The sequence below is a fragment of the Etheostoma cragini genome, chromosome 23 (assembly GCF_013103735.1).
Source record: "Etheostoma cragini isolate CJK2018 chromosome 23, CSU_Ecrag_1.0, whole genome shotgun sequence".
Lineage (NCBI taxonomy): Eukaryota > Metazoa > Chordata > Actinopteri > Perciformes > Percidae > Etheostoma > Etheostoma cragini.
The window spans coordinates 5,709,016-5,724,580 of NC_048429.1; the positions used below are offsets into that span (position 1 = coordinate 5,709,016).

The window sequence follows — 15,565 nt, forward strand, 5'->3', positions numbered from 1 at the left end:
CTACTCTACTAATCGCATGCTTTATTTTCAACGTGCTGTGTTATACTGACAGGCGGGCGATCCTACAGGCTGCACGGAAATCATGAAAGATTTGCTTTACCCCCGACTACAGCAACTTCACGGTCAAGCAGCGCCAAGCCTTCTATCAAACCAGGGATTCCTCAAAGGGTCAAGGGTCTGGATTTTTTCCTGCTCTACCCGGCAACACTGAAGATCAAGGAAGGCTCCCAGTACAGAGCTTTCACCTCCGTTAAGGATGATAAAGATATTTGGCATGCAATTAATCCCAGCTGTAAGGATTATTCCATTTTATCAGGTATACATAAATCTTTTCCAGAATAGATTTTTTTTTTGCATCCCCTCAATTCTTTCATTCAATTGATAAAGCGGTGTTAAAAGGGGTTCTTTGCGTCATCACCCTAGACCATCCATCTCAACATGCTGCCGGATGGCGCTTGAATACTTCTTCACTGAAAAATGAATCCTACATCACTCAGTTTATAGCAGAATTCCAGATATTCGCAGACATTATTGATGGCTCTGTAGAAGACCCCAGCATATGGTGTGACACGATAAAAGGTTTTATTAGGAGCAATACCACACTATTCTGCTCTAATACGCGCAAAGTTATATCACTTTAATTACAAAACCATGAAGCTGACTTCACTAGATTGGACTTATTGTTGCAAACTAATTGTATTGACCAAATAGCTTTAGAACATGTCATTAGTCAAGAAAGAAAAAAAAAACATTCTGAAACAGAACTCTGCGTTTCTAATTCATAGAACTGTACAGCACTATTACTTTCAGGGTGCTGGGCCTAGTCATCTACTTGCCATGAGATGACGGTTCTTTGACCATATTGCAGATTTTCCCGGTATTAAATTTTCAGATGGTAATATTAGAACTGACCCTGTTGAAATAAATTAATCCTTTCAGACATGTGATCCAATTTTTATGAATCAGATGTTACTTTGGATTAAACCCACTGAGACAGCTGGTTGCATCAGCTTGACTTGCCTCAATTATCAGCAGAGGAATCAGCTAGCGTATTTCCTCTCTATGTTTTGGTGTGGAACATTTGATCGCAAGGAAGGATTGTGGAAAAGGTGCACTGTACCTTCTTTGATGTGTGTAGTGTACTTTTCTGTATGTTGTCATCTGGACCAATGTTTTGCACTTTTGTTTGGCTGTTTAAATTTTTAAAAGATGATCCCAAAAAAAACAATACACTGTACATATTTTATTCATTTTAAATTCAAATGAGAAACTTTGATACGCTGTTGATAGGGGAAAATGGGTGTTGTATATGAAAATGAGAGAAAGACAAACACATTAAACATCGATAAATAGCAAAGTAGATCTTACCCCCTGGGAAGTGAGATCCAAATCACACCTGAAATTACCCCTTATTGCCATATGCTCCACCAAAGAAAATGAAACAGAGCTCTTCAAAATTGTTACTTCATGGTAATCTTTAAATTCAAAATAATACACATTTCCACTTTTATTCAATACTACCTATGTAGCTTTAGTGTCTGTGTCTCTCTAACAGCTACTATTCCTATGGCCTTGACATCAATCTAATCTCTCACTCCGCCTGTCTGCCAGCATTATGATAATGAGACTTTACAAACAACATTCCCAACAGGCTTCCTGAATGTGCACCAAAAAACGCTACAATTCTCTCTATATTTATGAGCTATTCCTGAACATTGTTAAATATAATATTCCACAGCCAAAACAGCTTTGATTGATAACCCTATTCCATGTAACTGCATGGTTATGGTCTCAAGTGCAGCCAAACACTCGATAAGGCATGATCTTCACCAATGGCCTAGTGTGGTCAGGGAGAAAACACCAACAAAATAGTTATCTCAGCTCGTTTCCCCCACTGCTCACCCACCATAGATCGTTATTTTATTAAAATGGAAAAGGCCTGACTGAATAGAGGTACTCCTCTGTCCATGGATCGATGGCTGAATATAGCTCTTGCTGTGGTTTAAGCACCTCTAGGTTGCAAGACAAGTATAGTACAGCAGCATGACAAAATACAGGTTTTTGCCACATTAACGGCCACGGTATGATGGTCATTATAGCCATCTTATTACTGCAGTGAAGGCATGTGTCTGAGTTATTGTCTCCTCAAGAAATGCTGTTAAAGAAATGTTGTTGTTCGAAGAAAGTCATGTTTTTCTGTTGAGAGTGCTGATATTTTGAGGAAGCATATTAACAGAGGAGCCTCCTTCAACTAGATGTGACATTAGATTCAGGCCATCGCGAAGTTGTTCATATTTAAAAAGAAAAAAGGACCACAACAAAGACTTCAAACATGGCATTGTTCTGACTCGCCCACACTAAACCTGTGATTTTTCAAGTCGAGAACTCAGCCAAGCTTCAGGATAGTCTCATTATGCAATTGCCATCGTCAAATGCACTCAGTCGGGGCTTCACTTGAAGAGTTTGCTGTGTCTCCTCTTCTTGAAAGGAGCCGCAGTGATAAAAAGAAGGTCTCTTATCAGTTTCTCCGCTCGTTCCACAATCTGCAATTTTCTACACTGGCTTTTCCTCCTTGCTTTCATAAGAATATTAAACATGTCAAGACATGAAAATGAATTGCCCTTGTAGTCTGACATTTAATTGCACCCAATTCTTGGAGTCATCTGGAGACACTGTCCTCCTCTTGTAGAAATAACACGCTAATAAGGCACAAACGCACAAACAGCCACCGTAATCCCAGTCAGTGTGCATCTTTAAGCACAAGGTGCAATCAATGCATTCAACTCTCTGGTAGCCCAGCAATATGTCTGTTTCTCTCTTCCCAAGCTGCTAAATTGTTTCTGCTAACCTATACGTAGCAGTAGGAGGGGGCGGGCTGGTTACCGAAAGGAATGTGTTTCATTTCAGCCCAGCGAACAAGATGTTGACGTTTAAAGGACTAACACATTTATAAAGCTCATTCATTCTAAGAGGTCAGGACCAGAGAATATTTCATTGTTTACCTCCTCTGACATCCGCAACAGTAGTACTAATACTGATGCAACTCTGGCCTGAGAACATTTTTTCAAGATATTATAGTATCATCCTTTGCTATGTCTTTTGGTAGTCTGCCAAGAGCCCAGTCCACATTAAATGTACTTTAGAAAACATTTTACTATAAATATACTATAAAGCTTATCACATAGGTGCCAACTATTTGTTTATTTGCAATTTTCATTTACTTTTGTCTCCCAAGAGCTCAGTCCATGCAAAATTTGTCAAAACAATTCCATTAGCCATCCTTTTCTAGATCTTCATCAGTGGCACTTTAAGGACTTTTTGTCTGAGCTGAATCAACTTTTGAATTATAACATTCTTGACTTATATAATAATACATTGACAAAACAATCCCAACTCACGATCCATTTATAAACTGTCCTGCAGCTTTCAACTGTATCCCACAGTCTCATATTACAGTTGAACTTAAAAATGTTAGTTGTAAGTGTAAAAATCTACTACATAGTCAATAGCACACAAACATCTTATGTTAACATTATCATATACCTAACCACGCAGGTACACTAAAATACACATAGTCCTATATTCATACACCTACTTATACACATGTAAAATTTGTCAAAACAATTCCATTAGCCATCCTTTTCTAGATCTTCATCAGTGGCACTTTAAGGACTTTTTGTCTGAGCTGAATCAACTTATATGTTGTTCATGTACATATATTTGTACATACATTATGGTAAGAATAGATCTGTTAAAGCTATAGTGTGTAGTTTCTGTCGACCCATGATGAATTCTAAGTAATGATAACCAAACCTCTCGGTGCGTCCACATGATGCAAGCCTCACGCGATTGCGCACCACCCCTACCCCTCCTCCACGAAGTTGCTAGTAGCCAAGGAGGCCATTAAGGCCAAGGAGGATTAAAAAACATGATGGACTCTTCAGAAGAGGTCATCTTCACTCATGTTTCTGCACAGGAAAGTCACAGGACCACACAATCTTCTTAACATGGTCCTACTGAGAAATACAGTGAGTGTTGTATGGAGCTGACAGTGTTGATTAACTTTTTAACAACTCATTTGACAAGGGCTTGAATGTTGGCTTGAAAACCTTTTTTTTTTTACTTTTAGTTGACACGACAGAGCGGGAACAATTTGCAGCAAAGGGCCACGGGTCGGAGTCAAACCTTCACCACTCAAGAACTCAGTCTTTGTACATGGGGCGAACAGTTTACCATTTGAGATACCAAAGAGATGCTCAACAAGGCCTGAGCCCATTTAATTTCGAATGAGTGCAAAACCCAACACAACATGTGAAAGAATGTAAGCACAAACATTCAAAGACAAAGGAAATGTGAATATTATTGTAACATTTTGCGGTGGAGCTCTTACACTAGCCCGATGATTTCAGCTGAGGACAAAGGGTTGCTGGGATAAAGTAGAGCAATGCGAGGTGGGATATGAGGACAGATGCAATGTGGGCGGTGGTGTTGCTGGTGTGGCTGGTGGCAGCTGTAGTCTTAATGGCAGTGCTGTATTTCTGTATCGGCCTGAGTCTCTTTGTGTGTTGTACATTCTGGTGTAAAGACCTTTGCAGTGCTGCTGACTTCCCAGATTACAGGATTACTGCCGTCGCGGACTGTTTGACACCTTTAAGTCAGGTGAAAGCTCCAAATCTTTTTCTGGCAATGGGGATTCATATCATTCAAATCCTTCCTGGAGCTAAGATAAAAAAAACAAAATGCTGTATATATTCATATAATCCCACAGAATTGTCACTGGCTGAAATCATTCTGATGTGTGTAGCCCCAGGAATGTTAATTAAGGCTGAGGTCATAAAAAGTACAGTCAGGAAAAGCGGGGCAAATATTTGAATCATTGTGGGTGTGTTTGATATATCTGCCTAAGCACACAGCCTAAAAACACTACCCAAGCAGCTCTCACATATCTTTAAAGTGGGCTTTTTTATTCTGCCATGGGTTTGTCCAGGCTATCAGGTCATTTATCAAGGGAATTATGTGTATCACACACTCTTTGATATGTTATAACTCCCAGCAGGCACATGGATAAACACACATGTGCACACAGAGAGGACTTGTAGGGGTCAGTGGGGGATGGCGCAGCTCCATCCAGCAATCCATATCCACATTTGTCCCAACATAGAGCCATCAAGGGCTGGGTATTTGTCACCCAGATCAGCTCTCAATGTGCACTATCACGTGACAGAGGCCCTGTGGGTGTTGTGCTGGCAGAGAAGCACATCCATCTGACTTTTAAAGAGACCCAGGCCTACCTCTAGTAGATGAAATGAAGGGTAGCTGTGGGCCAATTTGTTCCTGGAGAACAAAACCCCCTTTTGCTCTATAGTCTTTAAAGTGGATTTTTGATACACTAGATAAAGTCTGCCATGATAGTGGTGATGATCACAATTAGTTGAAGCTTTCTGCAGGCTTCGAGGTCGATAGTGTCGCTCTTCTTGTCATGCCACAGCTGATTTGACACATCGATGGTGACAGGTGGCTCTGGGCTCTAAGCCGAGCCAAATGACTCACATAGAGGTGGTCAATATATGGTCCTCCTGGTACTGCAACAGCCAAATGGAGTCACAACAAAGATCCAACTTAAGAGTCTAAAATTTGATCGAATATTTATTTATGAATCTTTACAGGACTGGGAGCAATTCCATTTCCACTTTGCCTTCTCAAGATGACATGAAATCCTGGGAAGGTAAAAGAAAAAGAAAATAACACGTAACTCAATTCCAGCAGAAAATGGTTTTGAGCAATTTTCAGACACAGGATCCATTACCTGACACACTTACACACTCCATACCATTTCTCGATAGTAGAGCAGTGAAAAAACTAATAAAGATTTGGGTCATCACAGACAGCAGATTCATCCGGCTAAAACAAAATTCTCATCACTTTGCTCTGCTGAGCTGAGAGTTTAAAGGGAAGGGAGGAAGTCAGGAAGGGAAATGGGTTAGCGAAGAGATGGAGAGAGCAGCTGTGTTGTGGTGTATTGCGCTGTCCCTGTCAGGCAGGGCTTATTGAATTGATGTCAGTCCTTTAAACTCCAGTGGGCTGGGTCGCTGTGTGCAGGTTTGTGTATGTGTGTGTGAGGGAGAGAGAGAGCAATGGAAGGAGAGAGGGAGGGAAATACTGATCACTGTGGTTTTCCTGTGATCTGGAACAGAGATTCCTTCCAGAGATTTCCAGCAGCCTCCCAAAGAGATTGAATCAACCTCCAATTCAGTAAACATTTGTGTTTGTGGTACCATGCAAGTGTCCATGTGAGATGTTTGTCAAAAGTTTCTCAGCCATTACCAAAGAAGAAAAAATCAACTGTCTGACCAGAAAAAGAGGTTCCTGGTCTTTGGTGAAAGTGCCTTGTGAGCACTAGTGACATTGTGCATTTAATCCAATTTATATGGAGCATTCAAATTATGTGTGAAAGAAAGAAGAGACGGAATGAAAGCATCCTCTTATGAAATGAAAGTGCTCTTGTATTTCCTTTTGACAACGATAGAGCTCGCTGCTCACGAGTCACAATGTGAAGAGCACAAAAATGATTTGTCATCACATCACAAGTACTTTAATCTGAAAAGATCAAATTTTGATATGTCAGAAAGAATAATTCAGTTCTGGTGCCCCTGTCCTTCTCTCTTTCTTAATGTCTCTCGGGGGGTAATTACAATCATGACTAAACTAGGAGATTAATCTTATTATGTCTTCTCCACACTATACGCACTGACTCTGCTGCGGCCTACTGCAGCAATTTCAAGCAGAAAAGTATGGCTACAGTCAGAAAGCACAGCAGGACACTTGTGTAATAAATCAGGATCTTTTAAATTTGGATACACTGAGGCACGATGCAGCTAAACTTATATACTTTGAATGTTGCATGTGGTCATACTGGATTTAAAGTGAATTTTTCAAGGCAACATGATTGCATGTAAAGTTGAATAGGGGTCCATGGTTTAATTTGTGTCCGTTTAGGGTCCTCGATGTGAAAAAGTTTGGGAACCACTGTTCTAAGGTATACTTTATAAAGGGATAACAAGTTGTAAGTAATTAAGAAGGTGATAATATGTTGGTGTTTAGTTTGCAGCTTGTTTCCGCTGCCCCCAAGTGGCCAACAAATGAAATTCATGCAGGCAAACTAAATTTTGGCATTTTAAGTAGCATTCACAAATCAACAATTCATTAACTATTAACAAGTCACAACGTATAAACCCTTTAGGTGTGTATAATTAGAAAGTGGTACCTTAATAAAGGGATGTGATGCCAATTCATAGAATAAAATCTGTCTCTCTCTATGTCTCTTTATTTCCCTCTTCCTCTCTCCCTCTCTCTCTCTCCTTTACTCCTTTGTCTTACGGTCTCCCAAAATTCCCTGGCTTTAGTTCACTTAACTGCGTAGCTCAGCAGAGTAATAGACTATTGACTTTTTGCCACACATTTTCAAATAGGCTTATGCACAGGTGAACTGAATGAAACTGTTCTGCTTCACTAATAATGTTTTTAATGCACCTTTTCAGTTGAAGTCATCAAAGTCTAAAAGTAAGGAGTCCCATTACCTGATGGTATTCGTTAAAGTGATGCTCTCTGTGAGAGAGGTCTGGACTTGGGTTTTCTCTGCTGTGTGTTAGCCTGCCTGTCCTCATTAGATGCTGAATGATTGACACAGCCCTCCCCCCATTTCCCCTTCAGTCCAGATCAAGCTCTGCGGACACCAGTAGGGTGTGAGCAATAATGAATCACTATTAGCGGGTCACGCTGGCTGACAACCAATTTACAGGGAAGGAGAGGGTGCTGGCAGTGACATCCAGGTAAATGTGAGCATTTAACCGCTTCATCCTGAGGCAGCACAGGTGTTTTTCAGAGCACCTATCATGGGAGGATAACACTATTATATCTTATCTCCGGATGTTTGTCCATTCACTTCAAGTCATTTGGGTACAAAGCAATCAGCACACTTCTGCATGAATGCTGCAGCATGAGTTTAGTTGGCGATTTAGCTGACCTCGCCATACATGGGTACATTCTGACATCTAGTGGTGAAAAATAATTACATCATCAAGGAAACATGGAAAATGGTTCAATTTCAGTTTAAAGGTGGTGTTGGATGTTATTGTCCAAGGTGTCGTGTGATTAGAGAAAAGTTGAAGAGGCATACTTGCAATTGCAGACATCAGTGTTAGCATAACAAGCATAATACGTCATTTTAATGATGCATAATGCTACAAAAATCCACTAAGCACTGAAGCCTTGGGTAACAATCATACAATAATCACATTGAATGTTAATGCACTGGATATTACCGATAAGTGCGTTGATGCTTAATGTAAAATACTGTGTTAACAAGTCAGCGCAGACATCACAGTCTGTTCACGATGTCCTATATACACTAAACATTACCAAAGTAAATGCTTTACTGCCCAGCTGAAGCGGAGCTCAGCATGCATTAAAAACTCTGAGTCATTCCAGGAGGGAAGTGAAGAAATTAACAACCAGAGCATCTGCTGGAAACTCAAAACCTCCTTTATGAATGACAAAAAGACCATCTGTGCATGTTGCAATATACACGTCAGAAGAAGCATAGAGGCCATGATTGCCATCAACTGAAGAAAAGGAAGCTTGAATTAAAAGCAAGTTTTGGAAAGCTCCCTTTTTAAAGGTGACAGGAAAGCTTAGTATAGAATACTCCATAGGTTAGAAGTGAGTAAGTTTTCGTTCCAATCAGTTATTAAAATCATCTCATGAAGCTTTAGGTCCAAATGAAAAGCAAAAAAAACCTCTTGGCTTTCTGTGGCATACCAAAAAGTGACCAAAAAGTAACAAGTGATCCTTTAAATTATTACATGAATAATAGCCAATATAATAAATACTGAACTTTCTGTGAGGCCGTCCTGGCAGTTCGATTAAAAATCCTACTGTTGCTAAAGCATGACGTGCCCTACTGTGCCTCTGATTGGCTTATGTTCATTGCATTCGTTGGTTGGGATAGTTAGGTTTAGTCATGAGGAGTGAGATTGGCTAAGGTTAGGGTAAGAACATCAGGGGTAAGCCAATCAGAGGCAGAGTAGGGTGGATCTTATCTCACGTTAGCAGGCAATTGGATGACAGTGGAGGCTCGTCAGCTGATTAGGCTCACCTGGGTCCTTGGGCTTTAAAATCTGGCTTAAGCACTCACTGTGTTTGGCCCTTTTTACACCTTACATCCATCTGATGTAACTTGCTTTTGACGTGCATCTTCCACACCGCCATGCCACCATGAGCTACTAGTTATACCACGCTAAGTGAGACTATAGAAGCAAAACCTGTCAGTGTATTGACTTGAGAAGCAGTGTGTTTTGTTGCTTGTGTAGTCAACTTGTATTCGAAAGACTAAAAATGTGTTATTTCTTCTCATAGAAGCTCCACAGTCTGGCTTTAGCTTTCCTCACACCACATCCAATTTAGACAGTGACTCACACCACAAATATAGTCTCTACACAAAAGAAACATTTCCTCCAAATGCCCATTGTATGAAATTAATTAACTTGAATGCTTTTTGGAAGAATAAAACCATTGTTGTCCACAAATTTTCTAAAAACAGCTCTTGATGTCCTGCATTTAAATGCAAAGTTCTCAGGATGATCTGGGAATGTACTGACTAAATGTTTTGTTACTTTTCCAAATATTTCCAATAACCCAAAACCAAATGATATAGTGTAGACCATGGCTCTAATCAGACACCAGAGAGGGACAACAGGGCCTCTCTGGTAACACTGCATGTTATCAGGCTTCTGTTGAGGTCCTTCCACACAATCAAAAGAAGTTCCTACTACGTAAAGTTAATCAAGATATAGTCACAGAAGCTGGGTTGAAAGTGGACAGAGTGAAAAACAAAGAGAATCTGTACACTAATGCTTTGACATTGAACGATATATTGATCAAGAAAAAAGAACCGACAGTGAGCAGACTCTATTTTTCACTGTCTATTTGTTGTGGTTCTTTGAGCATAAAAATAGCAACACATAAAGGCTTTCTGGACAGCAACAGGATACTGTGTGATAAAGGAGGATCCAAGGAAGAATTATGACAGGTGTGGACTTTACTGCTACAACAGACATAAACGAAAAATTCACAGGACAGATTTCTTATAAGCATTTTCATTAAATCAAATGATCAAAGCATAATTTGGAAAGCAGCATGTTACAAAAGTTTGTTTGCTGTTCAATGATAAATGAATATAGAAAATAAGTGTGCTGACCATTGACCTTACAGTGAATCCTCATAAAAAGCAAGTTTTTCGATGCCCAGTCAACTACATGATATGCATAGGAGTTAGCATTAGTTGCACACTGAGATAACCCTTTTACAGTAGTTTACCACTAGATGGCAACATATGCTGCAGAGAGCTGTTAACAAAACTACCATGGAGACAGATCACTTGAAGATGGGCCAAAAGGGATACACAATAGTTCAATATTTTTATTTTTATTTTATTTTTAATATATTTGTAGTTTTTGTTAAGGTTGAGATGAATTTGAGCATGGAGTTCTAGCTTTGATCATCATAGACACACCTTTTTCCCAGCAGACACTTTGACTTGTCTTAGTTGGAAAAGCACAGATGTTATAACATTAACGATGGCTGCATTCCACGTAGAGGAGGTCAGTATCCTGCATGCTGCCTCACTTGAATACCTTACTGGGACAATAGATAGATTTTCAGTGATTCCACAAAAATGGGAAATCCCAGGTTTGCAGCAGCAAAATATCAGACACACAGCACACAAGGAGAATATATATGAAACAACTCAATGTAACTGAGCCATTGTAAAAGTTATCACCTGTACTTTACCTGTACTTCTCTTACTATAACATTTCAAAATGATGATTATGAAACAAGTCCATCATGGATCTTATTTAAGCCATGGCTCAGACCATTGGTTCTTAAAGTTTTGGCTTATGGTCTCTTAAATTGCAATTTTTACTTGTGAGCCCTCATGCCAAGAGTTCAACCAAAGAATCTCCTCAGATTGTATAATTTGGAAGATGTTAGAGCCCCTGAGAGGTAAAATAATGCTGTATTAAAAAAAAGTTAATTATTATTTATGTATTTCACATAAAGTGACAAGTGTACATGTTCTCAATACATACTTTAGGAACACACATTAGGAGATGTTCTGGCAGTTTGACTTCTAGTAAGCAGTATTTATAAAATCCAGTAATCAAATTCTCAATAAAGAAGTCAAGTTCCAATCTCTAACATCATCTGGGACTATATCCATTATGTGTAGTGCTGGATCTAACTTAAAATCAATACCCAAAACATGTGCTATTTCCTTTAGAAAATTGTTCCAATAATCTAAAATGTTAGGGTAATCCCTAAAGATATGTGTGAAGTCACCTACCAAACCGCAGCCCCTCCAACATCTCTCCGAGGTATTACTCTATTTTGATGTAATAGATGGGGTGTTAAAATACCTAATTTTGATCTTCCAATCAAATTCCCTCCATGTTGGGCTGCTCTAAATGATTCTTCCCAGTGTTCATCTGTCATTATAATATTAGCTTCCAATTCCCATTTTTCCTTGACATCCAAATTGTTATTGTTAGATTCCAGTTGTAGTATCTCATAAAATTTGGATGTAATCCCAATAATGCTGTATTTTACACTAAAAAAAAAGTAAAACAAATACATCGTTTTTTCTTGTCCCAGCAATCATCTGCTAGCCCTTCTGATTTGTCTCTCTTGTGAGTCGACTATTTTGAACTGTAAATGAGATGTCTTGGGTTAGTTAAGGGTTAAAATGCCTGCTCAGCCTCTGAGACTCCGCCTCCTTTGGGTGACTCATCAAAACAGGAAGCAGGAAGTGCTCACTTTTAGATCGTCACAGGACTGACTTTGTTTGTGAGGTATGTTTGGCTTTAACTATATATTTGGAACTGACAGTTAATCAATTTGCACTTAAAGGCTTTAAAGACGGACGTGTGTTCATAAATACAACACAGCGAGGGATTATGGGTATAAAGAAGGGGTTTCCCTGTGTTTGATCAGTGCTTGCACCTTTGCCCTATTTTTATTTTCAGAGTGAAACAGGAGCTAAGTGTCAAAATGGCAGGCAGGCTCTCGCTCCCAGAAGTGGACCTCTCCTGTTCCATATGCTGCGAAATCTTCAGGGACCCGGTGGTCCTCAAGTGCAGCCACAGCTTCTGTGCACCCTGTCTGCAGCAGTACTGGTCTCACGGTGGACGGAGCCGTGACTGCCCTCTGTGTAGAACCCAGAGTGTGGATGACCCTGTGCCTAGTCTCACCCTGAAGAACCTGTGTGAGGCTTACATCCAGGAGAGTGAAGGTCTGGATGAAACAACGGGGGAGCTGTACTGTGATCCAGGGGAGATGTGCCCTCTTCACGGGGAGAGCCTTAAGCTGTTTTGCCTGGCAGACAAGGAGGCCATCTGTGTGGTTTGCCACACCTCAAGAAAGCACAAACAGCACGAATGCTGCCCTGTCAGCGAGGCTGTCGTAGACGTCAAGGTAAATACTTGGCCTGCAAGGTAAAATGTAGAACTAAGGTGGAATAATGAAATGCTTTTCCTCGGGGCTTCTTTTACTAAGTTCATTGAACAGATGTTAGGGGTAGGTAAAGCCTACAGTTTTAAAGATAAACTTCCTTTTCAACAGGCCTTTAAAAATAAATTTTCTTTTATCTGCTTAGGAGAAAATGAATTCTGCCCTCAGCTCATTGCATGAGAAGAGGGATGCTTTTGACAAAATGAAGAAAAACTATGAAGATACTGTGGAGTACATTCAGGTGTAGTGCTGTTGTGGTGACTTTTCCGCTAAAAAAATATATTTATTTACTTCAGCGGTTCATTTGCAAGCCATGGTTATGAGCGTTTTTATTTCAGGTCCAGGCTCAGTTTGTGGCGAGAAGGACCCGAGAGGAGTTTGAAAAGCTCCACAGCTTCCTAGACGCCGAGGAGGAAGCCAGGATGGAGGCTCTGAGGGGGGAGGAGGAGCAAAAGAGCCGCGCGTTGATGCAGAAAATCGAAGAAATTACCAGAAATATGACATCTGTGTCTGAATCCATCAGAGATTTAGAGGAGGGGATAGCTTTAGAGGGCATCTCTGTCCTTCATGTAAGTTTGTGTTGGAAATATGTATAAATGCATGGATAATTGCACATAAGTTTATTCTTATTAGTGAATTCTTTGCCTCTATTTTTTCTTTTTAGAAATGCAAGAGCACATTGACAAGGTAAAAAAAGTTTTCTCTTGTAAGCTTTTCTTTTCCCTGTGTACCTAACAAGATATATATAAACAGTCTAATTTTGCTCCCTGCAGAGCTAGCAGCCCAAGCGTCGTTCCAGCGATGGCTCCGGGAGCACTCCTAGATGTGGCGAAATATCTGGGGTCTCTGAACTTCCATGTGTGGGAGAAGATGCATAAAACTGTCAAATTCAGTGAGTACATGCTCTATCCAAGTTCTCAGGTCCAGGTTTATTCTTTTAAACTTTCAGCTGCAGTTTCACTTGTGTCATGTTTTCCTGAGGTGGAGAAAAGGTTGTCATACTGAATGAATTACAGTCAGTGTGTTACAGTCAGTGACTATCTGCCATGTTTTCTTCAGCCCCAGTGACTCTGGACCCCAACACCGCCGCCCCATGGCTCGTCCTGTCAGACGACCTCACCAGCGTCTGTGACAGTGATGAGAAGCAGAAGCTGCCCGACATCCCGGAGAGGTTCGACCCCGACACCGGCGTACTGGGCCGCGAGAGCTTCACCTTGGGCAAGCATGCCTGGGACGTCAATGTTGGAGATAACACAGCGTGGGTTGTTGGAGTGGCTAAAGAATCTGTCCAGAGGAAAGAGAAAGTGTCTTCAGTGCTGAAGAACGGTTACCTGAGTGTGTACTTTTACCACAAGATGTACTTTGCAGGTACTTCTCCTTTAACAAGGCTCAACTTGAAGAGGAACCCACAGAGGATCAGAGTGCAGCTGGACTGTGACAAGGGCAGGATATCGTTCTACGACCCACATGACAACACACACATCTACACCTTCAAGCACGCCATCACGGAGAAAGTCTTCCCTTACTTCTGGGTTGGCTGTCAGCAGTGTCCTTTGACGGTGGAACCGCTGGAGGTTTCTGTGAAAGCGGTTGAATATTTGTAAAAATGCATTTCCTCTTCATAACTGTTTGCTTCTCTTCAGCACCAAGGAGTGAGAACTTTTCTGAGTTTCACACAGTAAGAGGAGGGCACTTTGAATCTGAAATCAAATTGCATAATTTCAGCACTTTGTCCTACAACCTTTTTAAGTAATGCATACTTTGCCTGTACACCTTTTACACACTTTAGTTTGATATTTGCACTTTGAACTATTATATACGATATGGCAATTTTGCAAAATGTTGATTGATAACATAATGTAACCAAAAATATAGCTGTTTCAAAGAATTTAAATTTGTAAAATGATTCTGAATTGGTATATCAAACTAAATGTTTTAAAGCCTAATTCTATATAACTTATAGATTGTATATAACTACATAGTGTGTGTGTATATATTTAACTACAGATATTTGGCAAACACTAAATATGCTGCAAATACTAATAAGAGTGCAAATACAGTACAAATAAATGATTTGCAAATATCACGACTTCCCTTGATTTTGTGCAACATGTGATCTGGCCTGCATGTTTTACCTAAAACCATGGATGTTTCTTTTAAGTGTGAATGTTGTTCACAACATATATTAGGCTACGATGGACTTAATTCCACTGTCAAATACAGTAAGTTTAGAAATAATGGGGAATTATTTTTGTGTAATAATAGAGAAGATAAGTTACTTTTTATGTGGTCTATGGAAATGTATATTTCACAAGTCCATATAATATAAGTGTATGTATCTTGGTGTGTGTACATGTGTAAACATACACACATATTGTGTGTGTGTGTATATAAATATATATACAGTAACTTTATAAATTTGATCAACATCTACACTTACTGTAAAAACAATACTTTAAATTGAAACTCTTGCCTTCCTTGTCTTTCCCAGCATTTAGACGCCCCCTCCTCACACCACCCACTATGGCGCTTGGCACGTCGACGTTTTCTTTATGTTCTTTACCGAAAGCGACGTGGTTGCATCGGTGTGTCCGTCTCTAGTTTAGCTACTTATTTGAAAACTTCGTGAGAATCATTCTACAGTTTTTCCAGTGCAGTTCAGCAGATTTGTGTAAAGCTGCCTTTTCCTTGTAAGGTTCAACGTTAAAGGCATTAGCAGGTGTCACGGTGAGGTTACCCAGGTATTACTTTTCCATTTCCAAACCAATCTCCACTAATATCAACTAATAAATTAGCATTCATTAGCATTCATTAGCCGGTTATTGCCTCAATGCTGATGTTGCATGTAGTTTATTGCTAAGAATGTGTTAATAAATAAGTAAATACACAAAGACGTTAAAAATTATTTAATTAGAACTTGGGTAAACGTTACATAATAAATATAAATGATGTCTCCCAGTCGGTGGACATTAGAACAGCCGGGCCAAGGGACACCTGAAGC

General features: G+C 39.9%; 1 protein-coding gene across 2 annotated transcripts; it reads left to right on the forward strand.

Moving 5' to 3' along the window:
• The first annotated feature begins 11,813 nt into the window (after positions 1–11,813).
• On the forward strand, positions 11,814–14,592 carry trim35-14 (tripartite motif containing 35-14). 2 transcript variants are annotated; one of them, XM_034863247.1, is made up of 7 exons: positions 11,814–11,906; positions 12,081–12,528; positions 12,710–12,805; positions 12,903–13,133; positions 13,229–13,251; positions 13,338–13,456; positions 13,624–14,168. In XM_034863247.1, the coding sequence occupies exons 2-7, from the start codon at positions 12,106–12,108 to the stop codon at positions 14,166–14,168; spliced, it is 1,437 nt and encodes a 478-aa protein (XP_034719138.1). In that variant the 5' UTR covers positions 11,814–11,906; positions 12,081–12,105. The 2 variants fall into 2 exon arrangements, with proteins under 2 accessions (XP_034719138.1, XP_034719140.1); XM_034863249.1 differs by lacking the exon at positions 11,814–11,906 and having other exon boundaries at positions 12,106–12,528; positions 13,624–14,592.
• The last annotated feature ends 973 nt before the right edge of the window (positions 14,593–15,565 follow it).